Source organism: Carica papaya, chromosome 1 (assembly GCF_054855325.1).
Source record: "Carica papaya isolate Zhongbai chromosome 1, ASM5485532v1, whole genome shotgun sequence".
In the NCBI taxonomy this organism is placed as follows: Eukaryota; Viridiplantae; Streptophyta; class Magnoliopsida; order Brassicales; family Caricaceae; genus Carica; species Carica papaya.
Window position 1 is genome coordinate 12,812,326 of NC_142309.1, and position 25,686 is coordinate 12,838,011.

General features: G+C 31.3%; 1 protein-coding gene across 1 annotated transcript; it reads left to right on the forward strand.

Moving 5' to 3' along the window:
* The first annotated feature begins 20,976 nt into the window (after positions 1 to 20,976).
* LOC110816347 (serine/threonine-protein kinase 54-like) lies at positions 20,977 to 24,697 on the forward strand. The gene is made up of 6 exons (XM_088220056.1): positions 20,977 to 21,556; positions 22,449 to 22,570; positions 23,124 to 23,320; positions 23,457 to 23,631; positions 23,946 to 24,080; positions 24,267 to 24,697. The coding sequence occupies exons 1-6, from the start codon at positions 21,253 to 21,255 to the stop codon at positions 24,471 to 24,473; spliced, it is 1,140 nt and encodes a 379-aa protein (XP_088076182.1). The 5' UTR covers positions 20,977 to 21,252; the 3' UTR covers positions 24,474 to 24,697.
* Positions 24,698 to 25,686: the final 989 nt, after the last annotated feature.

Here is a 25,686-nt window from a genome sequence, read left to right on the forward strand (position 1 = left end):
ACAATCTTACTTCTAGCCTATGACTAAATCCTAATGAGCTAAGAGTCTGTTAGGAGTACTCGATGATTATGACTTGACACTAGAACTCTATGGCATTAGAGATTAGTAAACCAGTCATGTACTCGCCTACAATGAAAGAAATTTGGGATTCGATCCAAAAAATCCATTCTAAAGGAAAAGATGTAGCCCATATATATTATCTGATTGTTAAAACCTAGACAATAAAACAGAGTAATAAAACAGTTAGAGAGTATTCCAACCTTTTAATATTCAGTTTGGATAAATTTTAGTGATGGTTAATTAATTTATGATAATGACAGTAATTGGATGGTAATGATATATGATGGGAATGAATTTTTTTTTTTATATTTGGATGATTATATATTAATGTATGTTAATGACATATTTTTGTTTGGATGATAGGATGGTGTTTTATTTTCAGTCAAGTTACTAATTTACCCATACCTATGGATTTTTTTGGGTTTAATTTAAGGTTTATTTTAAAATACATGTATGTAGATTTTTTCATAAATGTGCAATGTTGTAATATGTCCAAGTTTCTATTTGGTACGTTACACTTTTGGCGTATTATATAAAGAATGTTGAACACTGAGCTGAAGGACTCTATGCCTATTCATCCAGAAATTGATGGACAAACTAAAGTTATCATTAGAAGCTTTAGGGGCCTCCTTCGTCTTTATGCTTTAAATCATATTAACAATTGAGACCTTATTCTTCCTATTATTGAAGTCGCTCATAATAGTTGAGTAAGCACTAAATTTGTTCTTTTGAATGCGTTATGGGCATACATGCCAAAAAAGCCTATTGATTTTGGTAACTTTACCTCTAGATGCTCATCCTAGCACTAAGTTAGAAGACTTTATAAACATATTCATGACCTCCATGTTAAGGTTAAACAACAAATTGCTTTAAGCAATGAATGTTAAACTTTTGCTGACATGAAGAGAACTTGCTAAATTTTAATAGACGAGGTATGATGATGGTGTACGTCAAACTTGGAAGGTGTTCAGAGGGAGTTTATAAGAAACTTCACTCAAAAAATATTGGTCTTTAATAAAATTCTCAAGAAGATTAGTTCAAATATTTATATTCTTGACATGTTGGAAGATACATGTATAAGTGAAGTCATCAATGTTGAAGATTTGCCTTTAAATCAGGGATGTGACACTAACATTTCTTATGATATTTGGTCTTATTCACTTATTAATCACTATAAACCTCAAGACGGAGATAGAAGATATTGTTAACTATCAAAAGATAACTAAAAAGAGTGGTATTTGTGAAGGTAAATTATGTATTTTATTAAATAATAGAATCCTATATATACAGATTTTATGAATAATAAAAAGAAACACTATACATTACATTAAAGTGGTATATTGATAATATATCATTTACCTTACTTACTGGACAAATATACTTCTCAATACTTTTTCTCAAGCTGATAAATAGATGTTATTAATTTTTAACTTGCAATATTAGTTTAAAACCCAATAATGCTCAACCTCTTGGTTATTACATCTGCAAGCTGCAAAATAATTAGCATGCATAATGTGCAAATCAATATGCTATCCAGCTTCTCCTTGATAAAGTCTCGATCAACTTCAATATGTTTTGTTATACAGGGTTATGAGTAATTTTAATTGTTGACTTATTATAGCACTAGAGTCTTATAGGTCCATCTCATTAAATCTTCAAGTTCTTCAAAATCATCTCTAACCATAAGAGCTCACATGTCTCTTGGACTATAACCTTAAACTCTGACTCGGTACTGGATTGAGATAATACATTCTTCTTCTTACTTTTCCGTGCCACTAGGTTTTCTCCAAAAAAGGTACTCTACCTCGATGTAGGCTTTCTGTTGACTAATGGACCTATATAGTCGGTCAATTAGATTGCTATGTCTGATTTTTTTTTTTGAGTGTAAGATTGCAATGTCTATCTCGTCTAAAAAATATTTATTTTTTTGAATTTAGTATGCTCTGTGGATTACCCATTAACAAGATAGGCTTTTTTAATTTCTTAGGCATTGACGTATGACGATCATGTTTTAGTTTTGCAAATTACTTGCATATGGAGGTTTTTGGTTCAATAGTTGGAGCATTATTTTGTTTGCTATATCACATGCAAGTTTAGATATGTGTCAAAATATCATCAAAAGAAAAAGCACTTGTCACTGTGTTTTATCGGTTGTTGATAATGGCAATTGTATCTAGTGACGTAGTCTTTTTAAGCTATTTGACTCTTTGGGAGAAGATAAGGAGCTTTTACGAGTCAAAAGTCATGGAAATGTCTTTAACTTATTTACCATTTCCTTCTTTAAGAAAACCGGTGAAATAGAGCCTCGTGACCCGAGTCTTGTAGCCCCTTGTTTTGATGTCACATGAATTCATAAAGTGTACAGTTCACATGCATGTTGATGTGAAACTGTAATAACAGCCCTTTTGTTCAACAGAAAAAACTAGTTAAGTGATGATGCTATTTGCTTCTCTGATTTCCTGCTGGTCATATATATATATATATATATATATAAAATATTTATTATATCTTCTACAACTCTGCTGCCACCATGGATGACACCTTTTCAGCCGTTCTTGCTGGCCATTCTCTGTAGATGCAGTATGCATGTCATAGGAAAGTTTATGGTGTTGCTACCCTGCCTTTTGATACCAATATAAAGTACTGTTGTAATCAAATGGCAGCATCCTCATCATCAAGAATCGAATGGTTAAAATTTTAAACCTCGGAAATAGTTCTTGTTCGTCTACTCTTGTTTTCCGCTTTGCGTTGTTATGTATATTTACATGTGTTTATGTTGGAACACAATAATTAAGATTGTGCAAAATCTGACTAAAACTGAAACTGATTAAGAAAAATGGCTTGATTTTCTCTATTATCTGGCCAATTCAGTTTACTCGATTTGGTTTTGGTTCTCAAATTTTGTAAGTGACTTGACCAGAAACTGGAGTTTAATTTGTTAAATAAATAATTATAGGTTAATGATATAGTAATAATATATTGTATTATGTATATAATTAATAATATACAAGTTTACACTTGTTACTTCCAGGTTAGGTAATAACAACAAATAATATATAAATAAACGTATGCAATTATTTATTGGTTATAACCCACCCACAAGGCCGTCTATACAAACCTCAAATTCAGAAGAAATTTTTCTTTAGGAGAGAGGCTACCAGTAATGGAATGACGAGTTCTCAGTTGAATCAAAAGATAATGATGCTGATGTATATAATGTCAATAATCTGTTATGCCGCTTGCTAGCATCATTCTCTTTTCTTTTATTTATATTTTCCTTCTTTGCCGCGCCCGAAAGCTTTCTCATTTAGCTTATTACAATTAAGAGAAGCCAACAAATGGTTGATTAATCAGTCATTAATTTGTGAATGTATTATATATATATATGTATATATATATTGCTCATTGAGCATTATTTATTCTTTTTCTTATAAATCGCATTGAGCACTACGTTTATAAAATGGGTTTGGTTTCATCTGCTTTAATTTCTAGTTCTAATTTTTTATTAGCTTCAACATTTTTTTTTCAAAGAACATCATCATCAATGGATTAATCATGAGAGAAATTATGCTTTAGCAAGGGCCCCGAAATCAATAGGCTCCAAGAAAACAACGTTTCTTATAGTCAATTACATAGTGAAAAAAATTAAGAGTGAAAAAAAACTGAAAGGAAATGAACACATGGATCGCCCATATCAAAATCGTAAAATGAAAGGTCAGAATTTTTTCTATTTTAAAATTTGTTAGATTGTTGGGGACAGCTGGTGGTCTCAGTAGATTTCAGAGACCACTTTCCCTCTTTTTTCTTTTACTCTCCTACATGTATAAATATTCACAATACCTTCACACAATAAATGAGATGGAAAATTAAAGAGTATTAAAATCTTATTTACATCTAGTTGGATTTTTTTTTACATGGTATCAGAGCTGTGCTTGTGATAAGCACTGATTTATCTGATTTCTACACTACACTATTACTTTACTACTTAATGGCAAACCCTAATACAGATGTGTTGACACTCATAAATTTAGATCAGCCTGGAATGCAACTTGTCATAACTACCCTCGATGACTCCAACTATTTGTTTTGGAGGCAAGCCATGGTGATTGCGTTGAGAGCCAATGACAAGCTCGTTCTTGTTGATGGCAGATGCAAAAAGACCGAACTTGATGCAACAGAATATGAACAATGGCACAAAACAGACAGCATGGTAGTGTCCTGGATCCTAAGCTCGATGAACAAAAAGCTTACTAGCGCCTTCTTATTCACTACATTAGCAAAAAACTTGTGGGATAAAATAAAAGAAATGTATGGTGAAAGTAACGGGCCTTTGCTGTATCAAATAAAATATGAAATAAGTTTTATCATGCAGTCTAACATTTCTGTCACAGCTTATTATACGAAACTCAAAAGGTTATGGGATGAGTTAACTCACATAAGTCCCTCACCTGCTTGCACTTGTCATGCTGCAACACAACACAGTGAAATTGACAATACCGATAACCTGATCCAATTTCTAATGGGTCTTAATGACTCATACGACCATGTCAAAAACTAAATATTGATCATGGAACCCTTACCCGCTGTGAACAGAGCTTATTTCATGGTGATTGGTGTTGAAAAACAAAGGAAAGTACACAATATCAACTCACCTGAAGGGATGCCCGTTGTATTTTACACCAACTTGAAAGATAATCCAAAATTTTCAAACCGAAAAAAGGAAAAAGATAGCAAGACATATTGTAGAAATACAAGGCATACGAAGGACAAATGTTTCAAGCTTCATGGCTACCCAGAATGGTTTGCAGAGCTCAAAGGGAAAAAGAACAAAGTAAAAGCCAATTCAGTGGCAAACAATGCCCCTGATGGCACCAAAACAGAAGCATCCAACACAAATTTGGGCACAGAAATGGCCACATTCATACAACAAGAGATCAGCAAGTACATGAAAAACCAAGGAGCAAACACAGTAGAGTCGGCAGGATGCGTGGGCTACTCTGGCCCCACTGGTAAGCAACCTAAATACTATTTTTTACATGCCTCTAATGATATAAGAACTTAGGTAATAGACACAGGTGTCACATCACACATATGTCATGATTTTAAAATGCTTTCAAAACTCGTAAAACAAAACCTATAGTACCTATAGTACCTATCTCGCTACCAGATGGAACCACGAGTCATTCAACCCACAAAGAAACCATAAAACTGTGTGATAATCTCTTTTTGCAGGATGTCCTCTATATACCAAAATTCACTTGTAATCTTATTTCTGTCAAAAAGCTAACCCAAACTTCAAATACCTACATTTTCTTTTATCCCAACCATTGTTTTGTGCAGGATTTGACAACTAACAAAATATTGAGGAAGGGAACAATAATGAAGGGCCTGTACCCTTGAGTAAAGATATAGACTATAACAAAACATGCATCAGCCATACCCAAGAAAACAACCTATAACTATGGCATAAAAAACTCGACGGCCTGTACCCCTGAGTAAAGATATAGACTCTAACAAAGCATGCATAAGCTACACCCAAGAAAATAACCTGCAATTATGGCACAAAAGACTCGACCACACATCCACACAAAAAAATGATTCACATCCCCAGTCTAAAGTTATCGAACAGTGCAGCTTCACATGATTGTGAAATATGCCCCTTGGCAAAACAACAACATTTGTCTTTCCCTAAAAGTTCCATCAATACTAATAACATTTTTAGTTTGATACATGTTGACCTTTGGGGATCATACCCAGTCAATTTTATCTCTGGTGCATTTTATTTTTTAACCATAGTTGATGATTTTTCAAGAGCCACTTAGACTTATTTATTAAAAGAGAAAACGAGTGTACCAAATATCTTAAAATGCTTTTGTAATCTAATACAAAACCAATTTCAGAAAATAATCAAAACAGTTATGACAGACAATGGCACTGAGTTCATAAACACTTCATGCAAAAATATTTTTTAAGAAAGGGGAATCATAGATAAAAAAACCTGTACATACACGCCACAGCAGAATGGTGTGGTAGAAAGGAAACATAAACACCTACTGCAAATTGCTAGGGCATTGATGTTTGAATCAAAATTACCAAAAACGTTTTGGGACGAAGCAATACTCACAGCCACACATATAATAAACGTTTTTGCCAAGCTCTGTTTTAAAGTAGAAAACTCCTTATGAAATTTTGTATAAAAAATAATCAGATTACTCAAACCTAAAATTTTTCGATTGCCTATGTTTTGCTACAAATACTAACCCCCAAAAGGACAAGTTTGAACACAGGGCTTTAAAATATGTTTTCTTAAGGTATGCACCCGATACTAAGGCCTACAAATTATATGATATAATAAATAGAAAAATGATTTTGTCAAGGGTTGTCTTATTCAATGAACATATTCACCCATACCAAACACACCACCCTAAACTAGATTATCATGACACACCACTACCGAAACGAACAATCGATACAACAAACATACCCGAAAACAAGTTAAAAAGTAGAGACGAAATTTCCTTACCAAACATCATCCCCCAAGGGCCTGAAACAAGTGGGTCGCCAATGGAATAAGGAGCTTACTTTAGAGCGTCAATCCATTGACTTCACCAAGTTAGAAGTCGACCACTGTCTATTCATAAAAGGAACAAAAGTAAACTATGTTGCAGTTGTAGTATATGTGGATGACTTACTTATTATGGGTCTTAACGACGAAGAGATTTGTAAAGTCAAAAGCGCCCTAGATGAAACCTTCATGGTTAAGGACCTTGGCCAAGCAAGATACTTCCTTAGAGTCGAGATAGCTAAGTCAAAAAAAGGGATCTACATAAGCCAGAGGAAATATATCAAAGATATTTTACAAAATACAAGGATGGAAGATGCAAAAGGAAGCCACTTTCCTCTGCCTTATGGACTAAAACTAAATGTAGAAGAAGGAGAAATCTTACCAGATCTGGAGAGGTACAGACGTCTAATCGGTCGCTTGCTCTACCTCAACTTTACCAGACTTGACATAACATACTCCATCCAACATCTCAGTCACTTCATACAATAGCCCAGACGACCAACCTTAAAGTTCAAGCATTTGGCAACTCGGACTGGGCATAGTGTCCGATGACCTGCAAATCCCTCACGAGCTTCTGCGTCTTCCTCGGGCCAGCATTAATCTCCTAAAAAATAAAGAAACAAACTATGATAAGCAAGTCTTCTGCAGAAGCTGAGTATAAAATTATGTCATCCACAGTATGTGAAGTTCAGTGGATAACTTACCTCCTTCGAGATTTTTAAATAATATCTCACTTACCCGTAATACTGAATTACGATAATAAAGCTGTCGAGTACATCGCAACAAATTTGGTCTTTCACGAACGAATGAAGCACCTCGAGATCGATTGCCACATAGTTCGCAACGAAGTACAAAAGGGTTGCATCAAAACAAAACACGTCACCTCGAGAGAACAACCCGATATGCTCACGAAACCTTTAGGGACCTCAGCACATCACCGACTTCTATTCAAGATGAAACACTTGCAACAAGAAAACACAAAGTGTTAGAAAAGTGGTGAGGAACTTGAAGAGTCGAAAGTGAACAGGTTTCATCTTGAGGAGCAGGTGAAAAAATCAAGAGTGAAAAAAAATTGAAAGGAAATGGACAGGTGGACCGCTCAGATCAAAATCCTAAAATAAAGGGTCAGGATTTTTTCTGTTTTAAAATTGGTTAGATTGTTGTGGACAACTGGTGGTCTTAGTAGATTCCAAAGACCACCTTCCCTCTTTTTTCTTTTGCTCTCCTACATGTATAAATATTTCCAATGCCTTAACACAATAAATAAGACAGAAAATTAAAGAGCATTAAAATCCTATTTACACCCGATTGAGTTTTTTTACACATAGCTTGTCTAATAAGCTCGTGAGCAACATGATTATAATTTCTAATCATCCATAAAATAAAAATAGAAAAAATAAAGAACGTAAATATATAAATCGTCACCAACAAATAAAACCCAACTCGACTATAAACTCCTTCGGAGAATATTTGAGTTCCCTTCCACCATTACTTCTTGAAGCCCCATTCCACTTACAAATAACAATGCTAAAATTTTTGCAATATCCACCCTGTTTGAGTTTGGAATGTGCTTCATCCCAGCAAAACTACTTTAACATGATAATCTCTATAAATAACCACTAAGTATGTACATTCCCCTCGTCTACGAAAAAAATTATAATTAATTCTAAAAACACCATGATTAGGAGGAGACCATGGTTGAGGATCAGCTACACTCCATCTAACATTGAGATTTGTGCCTGTACTAAGATAATTTCAAAAGATATAGTGTGCAACTTTACCACCAATCAACAAGTTAGTTAAAAATTTCTAATGAATTTATAAATTCTTATACCACCAAATTCCCTAAAGGATTAACATAAACTAAAGGTAATAATCCAAGTGATTTTTAGATATCACATCTTGGAGCCATGAATGAAAGGAGTATGAAATAAGACATTACTTAAGAGATGAAATATTTGCCATGTTCACTTTGCAAACACACAATCCTTGAATAAATGTTCGATGGTTTCATTTGTGTCAGTACACCTAGGGTAGTGGGTATCCGCCAGAATCACTCTTTGACTCAATATGCTTATCGCAAGTAATATATCTCAAAAAAGTCTCCAAATAAAATATTTTACCCTGGAGAGGACAGAGTATACCAAATTTTCTTGTTATATATGTTATGAGTCTTAAAATTAGAATTTGTCCTACTGTGACATTGAGATTGCCAAGCTCGATACTAAATCGAGTAATCATCATCACTTGAACAATACTAAATGAGTTTATCATATGGTAAACTTCTTTTTAGAGGAATGCTAAGAATATAGCCTACTTCAAAAGGATGGGATAGGCTTATTATGAAATCAACAATCTATTTTGACCTTAAGTGTGGTAGTAAATTAGAAACCAATATATTGAGCTTGATTGGATCTTAGTCTCCACACCCACCTCTTACTTGCATTGGCGAACATCAAATGAGTCCATATCTGGATATTGAGCCAATTGCTAACTTATAATCTACCTTATTTATAAAGTTTTGTCATGTTAAGATGCTTTTACAAGAGTAATTAGTCTATACCTACCATTTGCTAGAAAAATATTACCATATCATGAATACCTAGTATGCAGTAATTTGTATTAGAGAATGTTGTTATTATTAAGAAGGCATCATATTGTTTACCTAACATAGCCATATTGAAACTCTTGAAGTCCTGAAAACCCAATCCTCCATCCACCTTATTAGCCAATATTTCACCCAAGATAGCCAATGAATTTTCCTCTTGCCATTATGTTCACTATAATTGTGATATTATTTTCTCTATTTAGTGCCAAATTGACTAATATAATAAGAAAACACTCACATAGTATTTTGGGATAGCGTACGCTACTACGTTAATCATGATCTTTTTTCCAACCTTCTAAAGTTTATTCATCTTTTACTCAATGCGTCTTCTTTGTCACCTTATTTACCAGCAAGATTGAACATTCTATTGCTACTAGGAGACCTAAATACTTGCTACATGAATCTACTGGGTTGGTCTCAAGGTTGTTGCTTAATTCATCTCGTAAATAGACTGTACATCTTTGAAAAATGAGATGACTGATTTATAGAAATAATTGATTGTCCAAAGGCTTTCTCATATGCTTCAAGAAGATTTTTAGGGGTTAAAATGTCACAACTTGTTGTTCATCAAAAAATTAAACTATCATTTATAAATAATAAATTGGGATATAACTACGGTTGTTTGACATATTTTAATGTCATCGAGCTTTCTATTATCCTCAATTCTCTGAAGCATACCTAAAATTTTTTTTGCATATAAAATAAACTTTTAAAGAGATAGGGGTTCGCCTTGGTAAATATCCTTTACTAATGTATAACTAATAGTGCGTAAAAATGACATCCTTATACCCAATTTTCAGCTATCAATTTGATAGCTGAAAACATCATGAAAAAATAAGTCATTAGACTAGGAATAAGCCTCAGGAAAGGCTTGGATCCAGCAGACAACAGCATGTTTCGTTTCCAAAGAAGTAAGCCTCGTACAAAGGTAAAACAACATATAGGCTCACAAACCCCGCACATAACTTAAATAAGCCTTGGCCAAGGCTTGTGTCACACAAAGTAGCCAACTTAAAGAAAAATCGTACTTTTTGAATCTGAAAATGATTTCATTTCAGCCAAGATTTAAAGATCAAAAATCAAGAAACAATTATTTTGAAAAGTTAAGAGTGAGCCGAAATCATTGGAAAAATATCTCAATCAAATAAAGAAAAAACCCCAGCCTTTTTGGGTTATAAAAGGCGGGATGCAAAGTCGAATTATCATCTATTTTTTTTCTTGGTGTCGCACTCTGCAACTTCTGAAAATTTTTTGCATTCTTCTTCTTCCTCTCTTCAATATTCAGAAACTTTATTTTTGTTTTAAGCTCACTATAAGTGGTTGATAACTTGTCTTTCCCTAGTTAACAGATCTAGTATAACTCTAGTTTGTATTGTGAGATCTAATTGATTTAATTTTGGTTTAATTGAAGGTTAATATTTGTTTATTGCTCTTTATATAAATTATTGCTATTGTTAACTGTTTAAACATGACCCATTAGACGTGCAACACAGTAGCATACAACCATCCGAACAGCTCAAATATGTAATTGTTTGAGCTACATCGGTACCCAGTGGCGATTAGTCACGCGGTTGAGTTCAACGATCAAAACTAGATTCTTCTAGGTCTCAAAGCTATTGACAAGTTAAATCCTAAGAACATTCTCAAGACTATTCGATTAACAAGAATCAATCAATGAACGTTTTTTAGTTGATTTAAAATTACAAAAAGATTGGTTGTCAGAATGTTTTTGACAGCTAAAACTGGTTTGCTGTACTTTAGTAAAACTAATCACTGCATCTATGATCAATTACATAACTGAAAATCAACTATTCTTTAATTGAAAATTTATCTTATATCTGTTTTATTCTCTAAACTACTTCTCAGAATTCTTTAATGTTATACTTCATTCTTGTTAGGTATTTTATATTTTTCTATTAATCTCGAATCATAAGATAACCTCCTTGTTTACTTTTCATTCACTGGTGAAGGAAAAAAAATGGTTCTCAATTCTCTGAGGATTCGACCATACTTATCACTAGTACAATTGTATTTTATTAGTTAAATAATATTTTATTTTTGGTGAATTTGACACCTATTAGAAACATATGTGACCGGTTCCTATTTATGAGTAAAGAATAGGAAACCATTTTAACACATTTCATGATTAATGAAACAAATCTCAGATAAAGACTCAATTTAATCAGCATGTTTTCCAAGAAAGACCACATCACTTTATGATATACCTTACTAGCATTAAGTTTGAGGATAAAATAAACTATGCCTTGAACTATGATTTATTTTTAAAAATAAAATGGTTTAAGGGTTGTAAAAGCATTATCAGTAATAAGATAACTTGAAACAAAAGCAAATTGGTAGGAATGGATAATCTCATTTAAAAATGCTTTTAGTACACTTAGTAACAAGTTTTATAATCACATTATATAAACTTATAGACCTAAGAAATCATATGGCTATTTCAAGTGTTTAATTTTATGGACGAAGGTTATATAAGTATAATTTATATAAAAGATGATTAATTATTTAAAAAACCTATAGCAAAGTGTACAACATTATTTTTAACAATATGTTAAATTTTTTATAAAAGTAAGAGACATGTTGTTTAATCTCAATGCCTTTGTGAGGTGCATCTAATTTGAGCAACAATGATAGCAGCTTTTATGTAAGTCTTTAGCAATCTCCTATTCATCTCTGGAGTTACTCAAGGCTCAACACACTTCACAATCTACTCTATTCATAACATGCCTTCTTCTTCAAATATATTAGAGAAATGATCATATAATATATATACAATCTGACTATGCTCAACATCCATGTTCCTACCTGTGATTTATGCGAGATACTATATCTTTATTCCATTCTGATGCATGTACATGGAAAAAGCTAGTGCTTTTATCACTATATTCTAACAACACAACCCTTGATCTCTAAGTCCATATAAATTATTCATGTTTATACACTTTTAACTCATTTTCTTTTCTCATCAATTACATCATAATCTAACATATGACCCTTGTGGTTATAGATATCAATAATATGGTTCTAAAGCATTATGATTCTATATTTTAAATTACCATCACAATCTTACTCTAATCTTATAAAGCATTAGCCAAACGAAACAATTTTCTCTCCACATTTCCTGGGCCTAAAAGAATAAAATGATGCAAAATTGAATAAATGATTTCCATACAGGATTTCTTTTAAAACCAATAAGTTTCAAACCTAAATAAATTAAATCAATAGGAGACTCCTAAGTGATTTTGGACAATGTTAAAAAGAATTAGGGCGTGATTTGAACCAATAAGTAGCAATTGTTATACATAGTTAAAGGAAAATGATAGCACTAATTGAAATATACAAGGAACTTGTCTAAGCTCTCTTGAATCCCTTTCCGATGGTTGCTCCATGTGAATTTTTAACCTCCAAATCCAGGACTAATTAACTCATAGGCAACTAAAACATTTTGAAAAAGACTCAGAGAACTATCATTTCTTCTTCTACAACATTGCTTCTCGTCCTGGGATTAAATTTCATTAGAGTCCTCCTTCTCTTGAGGACCCAACCCAATGAAGCCAAGATTCATTTTGTGTTTACTTTGGGACTCAGCCCACCTATATATCTCTGTGAATCTCTATTTCTTCGTCACTATGCTTTCCACTATATATCAATGTGATGAATCGAGCTAGATTGCATACAAACCGAGATATATTCCTTCCATAAAATAAACAAACCACTTGTTATATTTTTTATAATAACCACAAAGTCAAACATAAGCTCTATTATGGTACTTTAAAGTGTCCTTAATATTCTTCATTTCCTCCCTAATTTTTCTAGTTTCAGAAAAAAAAAATTAGAAAGAAAAGATGTGCACGAAACATTTGCTTAAAGGATCTCATTTTCGTGGCTCTCTTTAAACATCGATAATTCCAACATAAAATATTTATGCTTTTAGCGGGATTGCGTCACAACCTCCGCCATTTGAGAAACCAATTGTGTTTGTGTCATAAAAATAATTAAATTTAACTTTTTTTTAGATACAAGGGGAAAACAACCAAATGGACTAATAAAAACAATCAAACATGAGTATTACATAGTTTGGACCGAAAAATAATTAAATTTAACTTTAACATACATAATAAAGGCATAATTAATTGTGTTTATGTCATCACTCTCACTTCTCCTAAAAAAGATATCATTATCACCATTTTTAACCCTACAATGGTGAAAATTCAACTCCTACATTGCAATCAAAAGATTCAACTTGGGGTTATGCTAACTCTAGAAACAATAAATTATTTTCTAATTATGTCTGTTCATATTAATATAAAATTTAAATGTAGAGATTAATTAGAGATTGAATGAGATTGAAGTGAACACACTAATGTTTTCAAATGTTAGTCAACTTATAGTTAATTTTAATTTTCTTTTATCAATTTTAATATGAATAATCATAACACATTTTAATATTTGAGCTACTTCTATCATGAACTTTTTTGGAAGTTTGAATAGGTCAAACATAAAAAAGTATTTTGTCATTTGATAGATTAAAAGTAATAAAAAATTAAAGTAGATTATACGGAACTCATCGAAGTTTTATCTAACTATATAGGATTAATTATATTTTTTTGAGACATAATAACTTAATGCCTGTACAAAAAATTTATGTGATTATAAAATAATAAAAAAGAAGTGATTTTATTGGAAAAAGACTTGAAATATTGAAAAAAAAAACATATTGTATGAATAAATATATTTTACTTTAACTTAGTGTTATATTGTTATTTTTTTTTAAAAAAAGATATAATTGCAGTTAGACAAAAGCTCTTAAGATTTATATAATTTATTAAACAATAAAATTAAAAAATTACTATAAATAAAATGGGAATTGAAACATGAATTTAATGTACTTATTACATTTATATTTCCGTTTTTAATTTGAGGTTCAAAGTTAAGGAAAAGTATTAATCCTATTTGATGACTTATGTTCTACTTTTATTTTCAATAAATTTATAATGGTTGTAGTAGTGAGCTCTTTTATTTCTAGTATCAATCATATTTGATCACTTAGGTTCTACTTTTATTTTCACTAAATTTATAAAGGTTGTAGTAGTGAGCTCTTTTATTTCTAGTACCACTCTTATTTGATCACTTGGGTTCTACTTTTATTTTCAATAAATGTATAAAGGTTGTAATAGTGAGCTCTTTTATTTCTAGTAATTAAATTTCAAAACTTCTTTAGTACGTCATAACTACTACTTTTACCTTACTACGGGTTCAAGATGAATGTGCAGGAAGAGTAATATATTGGTAAAGAAAAAACATATACTTTCCAAGACCAAAATAAAGATTGATTTGAAAAATAAAAATTTTTTAATTATCTTCTTTTTGTACATTATAAAAAACCTAAATCAATTTAGAGTGCTTAGGAATTTATTTAATCGATATTAAATTAGATAGATTATTGATGTTTACTTAATGATTAATGTAGGACAACAAAATATCAAAAGAAAAGAATAAGTCTTATTATTTTTACATGTTAGTAAACTTTTTTTTATACTTCCAAAAGTATCACTCATTATATGGTTTGCTTATGCTTAATCTTTACTTGTTTATTATGAAATTACGTAATATAAAAACTTTTATGTATTTCACTACTACTAGTGAAGACTAATGAAATAATTTCTTCATATTCATAAAAATAAGAGACATAATTCACATGTATATAGTAAGTCTAACTAGTTGGCAAAAATAAAATTAAAAAAATTGTTAACAAATCTACATATTTTTTCAGGTACTTATTTGATTTTTATATAGATTAATGGTAAACTATCGTTTGTAATCCTATGAACAACTTATTGGATTATTCATGCACCTGTTCATGATTATAGTTTAAGATTCGAATTTCATATTATTTCTTTCTGTTTTAAGATATTTCAATTTAGAATCTTGTAATTTTTTCTTTACTGACTTATTATTTTATAGTTCAAACATTAGTTAAACTTATTATTTCATAATAAAATAAAGGTAAAATCAAAAAAATCAAAAAAGAAGATTAAAGGAAGCAATCAGGAAGCTAGCTAAAGAAGGAGAAGAGGCAATCTCGTATGCTTGTTGTGGATTAATAAACATCACTTTTTATTGTATCTTCCATGACAAGACTCGTGGTTAAAAAAGAGGCTTAGGCAATGTAGGGTTTTTGTTACTCTTTGTTTTTACGTCTTGGTCATAACCCTACATGGAAAAGCAAGTAACACCATGAAAACAATGATACTATACACTCACATTTTTTATATAGATTAATGGTAAACTATCGTTTGTAATTCTATGAACAACTTATTGGATTATTCATGCACCTATTCATGATTATAGTTTAAGATTCGAATTTCATATTGTTTCTTTCTGTTTTGAGATATTTCAATTTAGAATCTTGTAATTTTTTCTTTACTGACTTATTATTTTATGGTTCAAATATTAGTTAAACTTATTATTTCATAATAAAATAAAAGTAAAATAAAAAAAATAAAAAAAAAAGATTAAAGGAAGCAATCAGGAGGCTAGTTAAAGAATGAGAAGAGACAATCTCGTATGCTTGTTGTGGATTAAGAAACATCACTTTTTATTGTATCTTCCATGACAAGACTCGTGGTTAAAAAAGAGGCCTAGGCAATGTAGGGTTTTTGTTACTCTTTATTTTTACGTCTTGGTCATAACCCTACATAGAAAAGCAAGTGACACCATGAAAACTATGGTACTATACACTCACAATTTCCAGCTTGCACTTGGCAAAAATTCCCTCTTTTTTCTTTTTTCTCTTATTACTCAAGTGATTCACACATTATCATGTCAATTGTTTCTAAAACAAATAACTTCCTAAAATAATTATTTCTTAAATAATATTTTTCATGAATTTACTTTATTTTAAAGTAAAATAATATACATGTAGAACAATATAAATCAATCGTTATATGATTAGTTTAGAGCATTTAATATTGATTTAGTCTATAATAAATTAATACATGTAAAATGACCATTTCGCTGGAGTTTGGGAAGAATTAAGAAATACTGATTTAGTTTGTAATAAAACAATGCTTATCTACTAGATATTTAGGAGAAATTGTTGTTTTTGAGCTAATATTTTAAAAACTCTCATTCTACATGTTTGCTTATCTGTTCAGAAGGAGTAAATATTTATATTTTTTATGTTTCTTTAAAAAAATTTATAAAAGATGTGAGAATACCAATTATGATGATCTTTAAAAAGTGTTTTTTTGTAAAAAAAAATATTTATATTGATTGAAATAGCACTTCATCATCCTTTTGTAGGAGAAATTAAAGAAGATAGAAGAAACTTTGTGTTAGTTGTTTGAGCAAAGGATGCACACATGATATGGTACCTGGACTTCTATAAATCGAGTTTGTAATTTTTTTTTTTCATATTATCTCTAGTTTATGTATCACATTTAATTATATGTTATGAATAAATCTTAACTTGCTTAAATAATTTTTTGCTTATGTATTTTCTTTTTGTTGCTTTAAGTTGCTTAGGTTTAAAAAAATTAATTTGCTCCCTTTCTTGGATTACCATAAGCACTTAAGCTAACATATAGTTGTCATATTCTTCAATTAAACCATCATGATAACAATGGAAGCAACATTACTCATTTGGATCTTGTTTTTTTAGCAGAGCTTTTAGCTAGTATTGCTAGTTTACATATAGGTAATCAGGGGTTTGAGTGAGAATGCTGAATTTTAAGGTGGTTAAAGGGGATGAAACATATGTTTTTTTTTCATAAAATTCTTTATTTTCATCACTTCTTTTTTTTCGTTTCCTTTCTAAGGTTGTTCCTTCATCGTGATTACCCTTTCCATATTGATGTACTTTTTGTGTTCGTGTTAGAAGTTCAACCATGCTTTCAACTACACTTTTGGTTAGGAAGAATTCTAGGTTGGAAGACCTTAATTTTTCAATAAAGGTAGCAATTTTATTAGATAAATTCAAGTTATGTACTTAAAATTTGCACGGTTAAAGTGATTAATATATTGTCTCAAGGTTTCTCTTTTTTGATTGTGGATAGTGATGAGACTTATAATCTATTTGACTATCCTATCAGCTAAAAACTCCTTTTGGAACTGTTTGAATGATCATATTCATTTTCATGATATCAAAGAATAACATTAATGGGAAGTTTTTCTAAGAATGATGGAGAAATGATGATAGAAAAAAGTCTTTAGCATTATTTAGCATAATTATGCTTTAAAGTTTTCAATGTGATCCACAAAATGTGGTAAAAATTTATATGGTAAAAGTACATCCATACCTAATCTTTTTTATTGTTTTTTCAGTCATTTTGCACTTTTAGACAGTATCTTTGATGAATTTTTTAGTCGAAGCAAAGTAAGAAATGGTAAGTTCATGTAATTTCTTTGGGTTTTGACTTTAATTTAAGGATTATTTATTATGAATATTTCACGATACTAATTCGACTAGGCTATAGGCAATAGCTTATAAAGTTTCAAATTGACTATGTTTAATTACAAAAGTATCAATGTTTTTCTTTTTTGATGTGAAGTTTTTGGTGTGAAAGACTTGTTGAAGATTCAACATAATCATCGAGCCTTTAAGCCCTTAAAGGAGTTTTAGAATTGTGATTCCTTGGAGGAGTATTACAATTATTAAATATGGATTTTATAGTTTGGCATAAAGATCCTAGCCCAATGATGGGTGTTAAGGTATTGTGGATGATTTTTTACTTGTCATGAACCATAAAATCTATAAAGGAGAAGATATGAGGTATACAAGCTAAAAATGCCCTTGATATGGTGACTCCAACATTCAAGTTAGGTAGACAAAGAGCAAACAAATAGATAAGAATTTCAATCAAGTATGTCTTGATTATTTAGTGATATCCAATGAATATTTGTTAAATAAGTGGAGTTCATTCTTTAATCTTGTTAATCACTAATTGTTGATTCGCTAGTATGTCAATATAAGATTAAATATTAAATTAGTACATATACTATTTTTAAATATTGAAATTAGTTTCTGTACTAATTTTTTGTTATTTTGATCCATCTACTTAAAAACTATCTGTCTTAATCTTTGTTCGTTAAATGTCACTAACACTATCAGTAGATTTGTCATGTAACAGCAAGTTGGACATATGGCTATTTTTGATTGGATAAATTTTCACAACAAATCTCATATTTGATATAACAAAAAATAAAAAATAAAGATGTAAGATAAAAAAATAATTTGTCTTCTTTCTCCACCATTGCCACATTGAAGGAAGAGAAGTTGTCCAGATGTGGGGAGGACAAACGAGTGATCAATAACAACCATCACTAGAACTTTAAAAGCATCATTATCAACCATGCCTCCCGTATCTTGACATGGGGTGTCATAATTCTTTTCTTTTTACTCTTAAGTCTATGTTAACTAGTCCAGATTCATTTCAAACACTTTATCAATCTACATTTTTTGGACCATTATTTTTTGTCGAGGTTCTACCACTGCTAAAAGACATATTAATTGGCCGTTTATCTTCATTCACAAGGCCCAATTGTGTTACTACTCCTGTAATTTCTCTAATACTTTGGAGATCAAGAGGTAGAAATTGCATGAATTGATCGATTATGTCCAGTCTGGCTCCAACAAAGTTAATGGAACAATGCAAAAAGAATTAATCAAGATAATTTTTGCTAACTTTTTTTGGTGTCTCCCACTAGCATGCCACAAGAATAGGTTGAACCTGAAAAGGCCAACCCAAACGAGGAAGAAGACAAATATTCGTTATGTTGTCTCATCCGAAATTTGAACCTAAAATAACAATGTGGTACATCAACAACACTTTTGTCCTTCTTACATTTGAACATCTTCTCTTCCTTCAACATAGGAATGGTGGAAGAAGACAAAATATTTTTTTAATTTTATGTTTTTAACTTTTATATCATATTATAAATGATTAAAATATTAAAGTATTTTTTATATGTTAATACTATATGACATCTAACGTGAAAATACCCAATCAGAAACAGTGACCTATCCAACTTATTATTACATGACAAATTTACTGACGATGTTAGTTGTATTTAAGGATAATAACTAATACAAATATTTTTTTTAGAGTAGAGAGACAAAGAAATAAAAAATTAGTATAAAAACTAATTAAAATATTTAAAAATAATAAAAAGGTCAATTTAATATTTAAGCAGATGTCTGTATGTATATTTTTACCTAATAAATACCTGGATCACTTGGTGGGTTCAATGCAACTTGCACCGTGGAGTGATGTTATCCTTGTCATGCCTTTTAGGGCAGCAAACTCTAGGAAAAGGCTTGCCCTTAAATGCCCTTATTCTTTAGGCATACTCTAAATCATCTTATTGTCTTTCATATTTCATGGGGAAGTGCATTCTTTGACTTAAAGTATGGCTAAACTTTTTTTTCGTTCAATTTGATCTGTGATCCGATTTTTGTGTTAAATTATTTCCTATACTTTAAAAAAATGATCGAATTAGTTCATTTCTATCAGTTACCACTAATACCATTAACACCTGATATTATGTATCACTAATTTTAATATATGACATCTTTTGATTAGTTACTTCTTTATGTCAGATGTCATGTAGAAAAAAATATAAATAGTTTTTAATTATTTTAAACTGTTTATTTATAAAAAAAAAAAATTCAATAAGTTCATGCAGGTTCACATTTAATTTTTTTTTTTTTACATCAGATGCTACATGGTGTCGATCGACCAAAATACGTCATCTACCACGATCGATGCCACATGACAAAAATTTTTAATAGAATTAGTAATTAACTTATGAAGATAGATTAATTTAAATATTTTTAAAAAATACAGTAATTAAATTAATATAAAATTAAGGCGGACACTTACAGTAATTTGATGCTACAACTTAAGACTCGATGGTATAAGTATCTCATGACCCATCACCAAACGTTCAATGGTATTCTTTTCTATGCTTTAATTTTTAATATTTAGAAATTTCAAAAATATATTTATTAAAAAAAGCTTACGGTAAGAAATTATTTTTTTTTCAGGGCATCCATAAACCATTATAACATTTTCTATTGTAATCTTGGATTCCCCGGCATTATATATAAATGTGTATGTATCTTCTTCCCAGAAAAGCCAAAAAGCATTTTAAAATATTGAAGTATTTGATTAAAAAAATATTTTTTATTATCATCTTTTTAACGTTTATTTCAATGAGCATTGGTGGTTGTTCTTTGAATTGATTTTTTTTTTTAATCCCCTACGGTTAATTTATAGTCCTTAAATAAAGAAACACCTGGCTCTTAAATTAGCAAATATTATATACACATAACATATACATAAATATATATAAACACACTCAAACAGCAGCAGAAGCTGTTCTACTCGGGGTGATGAAATTGGGTTGTTCTGTGTTTATGGAGCTTTGATCCAGTTTTATATTTTGAATTAGATTTGATCAATTTATCTAACCTAATCTATAAAGGGCGCTTAAATTTTAATTTTATATAATAACGAGAGGCAATAAATAATGGCTGTTACGTCATCAACTCAAAGATTGAAAGTTGAAAGAGAGTCACAGATTAAGAAGAAAAGGCTCAATATATTGACCGTGAATCCCATAAATATCACAGACAAAGCTTGATCCTTTTCTTTTTTCTTCTATATTTATTTATATATTTCTTTACATATATATATATATTCATAAATAAAATAAAAGAGAGGAGGAGAAGAGGCCGAGGTGGGTCAGTTTACCCATGTCGTCTTCATCCAAAATCCATGTGCCCACATGTATCATTTCTTTATGTACTCCTGCTCTGTTACTACCAGTAACATGTATGTAGATATATAATATATAACTATCATAACCATCATCGTCAAACTTGAAACCGATATGCCCACTACCAGAATCGCCCAAAACACCAGCATCAGCAATAGTAAAGGAGGAAGTTTGTTTGGGTGTAGAGTGTGTTTGTTTCTAAAGAAACTGAAAGAAAGAGATGAAGGAGAAGAACGCGGGTGGTGATGGGGGAGATGGGTATGTGAGAGCAGATCAGATAGATCTAAAGAGCTTGGACGAGCAGCTGCAGAGGCATCTGAGTAGAGCATGGACTATGGAGAAGAACAAGAACAAGAGAGAGGAAGTTGACGAAGGCCAACAACTTCAAAGGCCTACAAGTAATTCTTCTTCAACGAGGCAAGACTGGGAGATTGATCCTTCTAAACTTATTATCAGAGCTGTTATTGCTCGTGGCACTTTTGGTACTGTTCACCGCGGCGTTTATGATGGCCAAGATATTGCAGGTATTTCATATTTCCTCCCTTCTCTCCCTCTCTCTATGTATACACACATAAACACCGAAACACACAGACCCATTTTTAGAATGGAGCAATATTTATATATGGTTTTAATGGAAAGAGAAAAGATTAATTGATTATGGGTCAATGGAGACTTTCCATGAATGGTAAATATGTTGATTGATTGACGAGGGTTTTCCCAGTTGTAATTATTATTTCTTTCCATTTTGGGGTGAAGATATTTTCCATTTTTGAGTTCTTGTATGTGTGCAAATGGGCTGTTAGGTTGATTTCGATTGTTTTCTCTCTGCTGCTTAGAAGACTCAGTGAGGTAAAGTAGGAAAAACAGAAAGAAACCAGTATTAACTATTAATAACTTTAAATTTCTGTTTACTCCAGGCTGCAAGCAACTGATAATTTGCAAGAAAAACAACATGAAATATTCGTCTGTGATTTTAGTTTCTGGGTTGCTTAGATTTGTCAAGAGTAAAGGACAAATATTTTTCCAATTTCAGAATGTAATTTTGAATATTGTAAATGTAGCTTACTCAAATCCGTGATTCACGAGAGTGGTTGAGTTTACAGTTAGCTGTTGTTACTTCATGTGCTCTAATTTATTTTGTTATTTTTTTCATCTCACTTTTTGGGAGATAAACCTTAATGGATGATTTTGTAGCCAAATGGGCATTTCAGCATCACATAAAGCCTTGTAATTCCAACTATTTTTGTTTTTACCTGAATTAATTCTCTAATTCATCTCTAATCAATCAATACCTACAACAAAGTTTGTAGTTATACCTTGTTTTATTCACTCGCTGCAATTGTAATTTCATTTTCATCTCGATTTTCTTTTCACGTTCTGAACTTAAAACATTTTCCTTTTCTTCCTCATGCTTAGTTAAGTTACTTGACTGGGGGGAAGAGGGTCACAGATCCCAGGCTGAAATAGCTTCACTTAGAGCTGCTTTCACACAGGAAGTTGCAGTTTGGCACAAGCTTGATCATCCCAATGTAACAAAGGTAAGCTTGATCATCCACCGAAAGTGCCGCCTAATCAAAACAAGTCGTTCTAGAATTAAAATTATACGCTTGTTTCCCCACAGTGGCACTTTCCCATATCTTATACAATCTATACTTTAAGGGAATGATATCTTGCCTTCAATCATATCTGAATCGGAATAGGGGACTTCATAAAGGAAAGCCTATGATGCGATGTCTAATTGTGTTCTTGTGATAGATTGTAATTGTAAAGTCATCTAATGTATTGAGATTAACTTTACTTTGATAGGTAAAATATGGTTAAAATATACTCCTGATATTAATTGATTACTGGAAATTGTTTACTTATCATTTTAGTTAATTAACTGTATCATTTAAAAGTAACTTTCTTCCATTAGTTTTCTTGTTGCAAAAATTGACAAGTTCTGAAGTCCAGTTTAAGAGTCGTCATGAATAAAAAGAAAAGAATGGTACAGTATGTCTAGCAATGATCATCATGTTGCATGCAAAGAAAGGGATTGTATGTTTAATGTGGACTTGGTCTCGTATTATATTATCTGAGTCGCATTTGCAGTTTATAGGCGCAACAATGGGCACATCAGAGCTGAACATACAAACTGAAAATGGACACATCGGCATGCCCAGTAATGTTTGCTGTGTTGTTGTTGAATACTGTCCTGGTGGTGCACTTAAATCTTACCTCATAAAGAATCGAAGAAAGAAGCTGGCTTTTAAAGTTGTTATTCAACTGGCACTAGATCTTGCACGAGGGTCAAATTCTCATGCCCCATCTGTATTATTTTTTGTTCTCCAAGTCTTTTTATTTGAGTTAATTTACATGCCTGAATTCACATATCTTAGATCTTTCGCTTTTGAAATAACTAAAGCCGTTTATGTGCATGTTTAGGTTGAGCTACCTTCATTCTCAGAAGATCGTCCATAGAGATGTCAAAACAGAAAACATGCTTCTGGACAAGACCCGAACTGTGAAGATAGCTGACTTTGGAGTTGCCCGCCTTGAAGCTTCAAATCCTAATGACATGACTGGGGAGACTGGAACGCTTGGTTACATGGCACCAGAGGTATATTCATCCCATTTATCCTCCCTAATCCTCTCAATGATTTCTTGGTGGGGTCTCTCTATCTTTCTCTCTCTTTCACATTGAATACTTAATCTCATCATGCACCCATTTGAGCAGCACTATGCTGTTCAGGGCTTGCACGCTGATGTTTGTCGGGAAAACTTGCTTATGGGAATCCATTAAGCCGAGAATATCGTCTTAAAGCATCACGAGTCTGTATACACCATCGCTGACTTACTTTATCAATCAGACTATATGTGCTTCCTGCAGCTTCTAAGCATTTCTAACCCATCATCTCCAACTTCTAATGACAGGTTCTCAATGGCCATCCATATAATAGAAAGTGCGATGTTTACAGTTTTGGTATCTGCTTGTGGGAGATATATTGCTGTGACATGCCCTATCCTGATCTCAGCTTTTCAGAAGTGACATCTGCTGTTGTCCGCCAGGTAGACAAAATATCCGTTCTTACAAGAATATAAACCAGATGATGACTCTTCTAATTTTGATATCTTATATTTATTCATAATAATATGGTAATGCTGTGAAATGCTTTGGAAGATGTTATAATATCAGCCAGTTCCAAAATTGATTGAGGCGTAAAAGTAAGATGAAACTTTTGTATGAAATTGCAGAATTTGAGGCCAGAAATACCACGTTGCTGCCCGAGCTCCCTTGCAAATGTAATGAAGCGATGCTGGGATGCCAATGCTGACAAACGGCCAGAGATGGATGAGGTGGTAACCATGTTGGAGGCCATTGACACATCTAAAGGTGGAGGTATGATACCTCTTGATCAATCCCAAGGATGTTTCTGCTTCCGCAGATACCGAGGGCCTTGAAAGATTTTATTTTGTGAGAGAAAAATTATTTAAAAGGAAATTTGTATTTAATTCAATTGAGAAAGACACTTGTGATGTAAGAGTTGAGGATATAAAGAAGCTTGGAGTTAGGGAGTATATGTTTCTTTTAATTGGATAATGGGTTATGTAGAGCTTCTGTTTCTTTGGTTCTTCAACTCATTTCTTCATTTGTTATTTGGACAAAAGCAACAATTGGCTGGCTACTTCAGTTTCCTATTAGTTTAAGCTTTAAGTTTCAATGTAAAATCATGAGGTTTAGCTTTGTAGCGCCATTTCCTAATACAGAGAACTAATTATGATTTACATACTGCCAAACAAATCTCTAGATATGGTTCTATGTTTTGTCTTTGGTGGATTTAAACGAAGTTATATAAGTTTTATTGGGATTCTTGACTCAACTTACTCTATAGTAACTCAAAAGACACAATAGCTCAATGACAGTTGAAATGTTAGAGACAGAACTTTTTTAAGTTGTGTTAATTTCTTTATATATTTTGATAAAAGAATTATTCATAAGTTGCAATTCATAACTATCTCAATATTCAAAAATTCATAATTCTTTCAATTTTCATCCAATTCATACAACTTAGATGTTTATTGAAATTAGACGCAGAGATTATAGTTTTTAAAAAATAAATAAATAAAGTTAGAGTAAAAAAATGTAAACCAGAGAATGAGATTTAGAAGTCTAAAGTTGTTGAATGTGATTCGCAAATTTTCTCCAATCATTTATATCCAAAAATTTATTATAATTTTTTTTAATTTTTAATAAAATCATTCAATTTTAGTGTTTATGAAAAGTATATGATATCTAAATTATAGCTACATAGATTTAGTAGCCAAAAGTTGGTCAAAAAAAGGGGTAGGATCATCAAAAACTTCACTACTAACATCTACTTCTTGTTTTCTTCTCTTTCTTTTTCTTTTTCGTTAGCCGCCATGTGTAAAAATTATGATATTGAGTTCTAAATTAGTTCTGAGAATTTTTTACTATATATTTATTTGTCCTTTCTTTTTTTCTTTTCTTTTTTATTTCTTAAAGTTTTCTACACTTTTAAAAGTTTATATATATATATATATAATGGGTTTCAACAGTCTAACAAAAACTCTAGTACTTTATACTATAACTTTTAAAATAATTCTAAGTTTCATAAAATAAAAATATGGGGATTCATGGGTCTGTATTTAAATA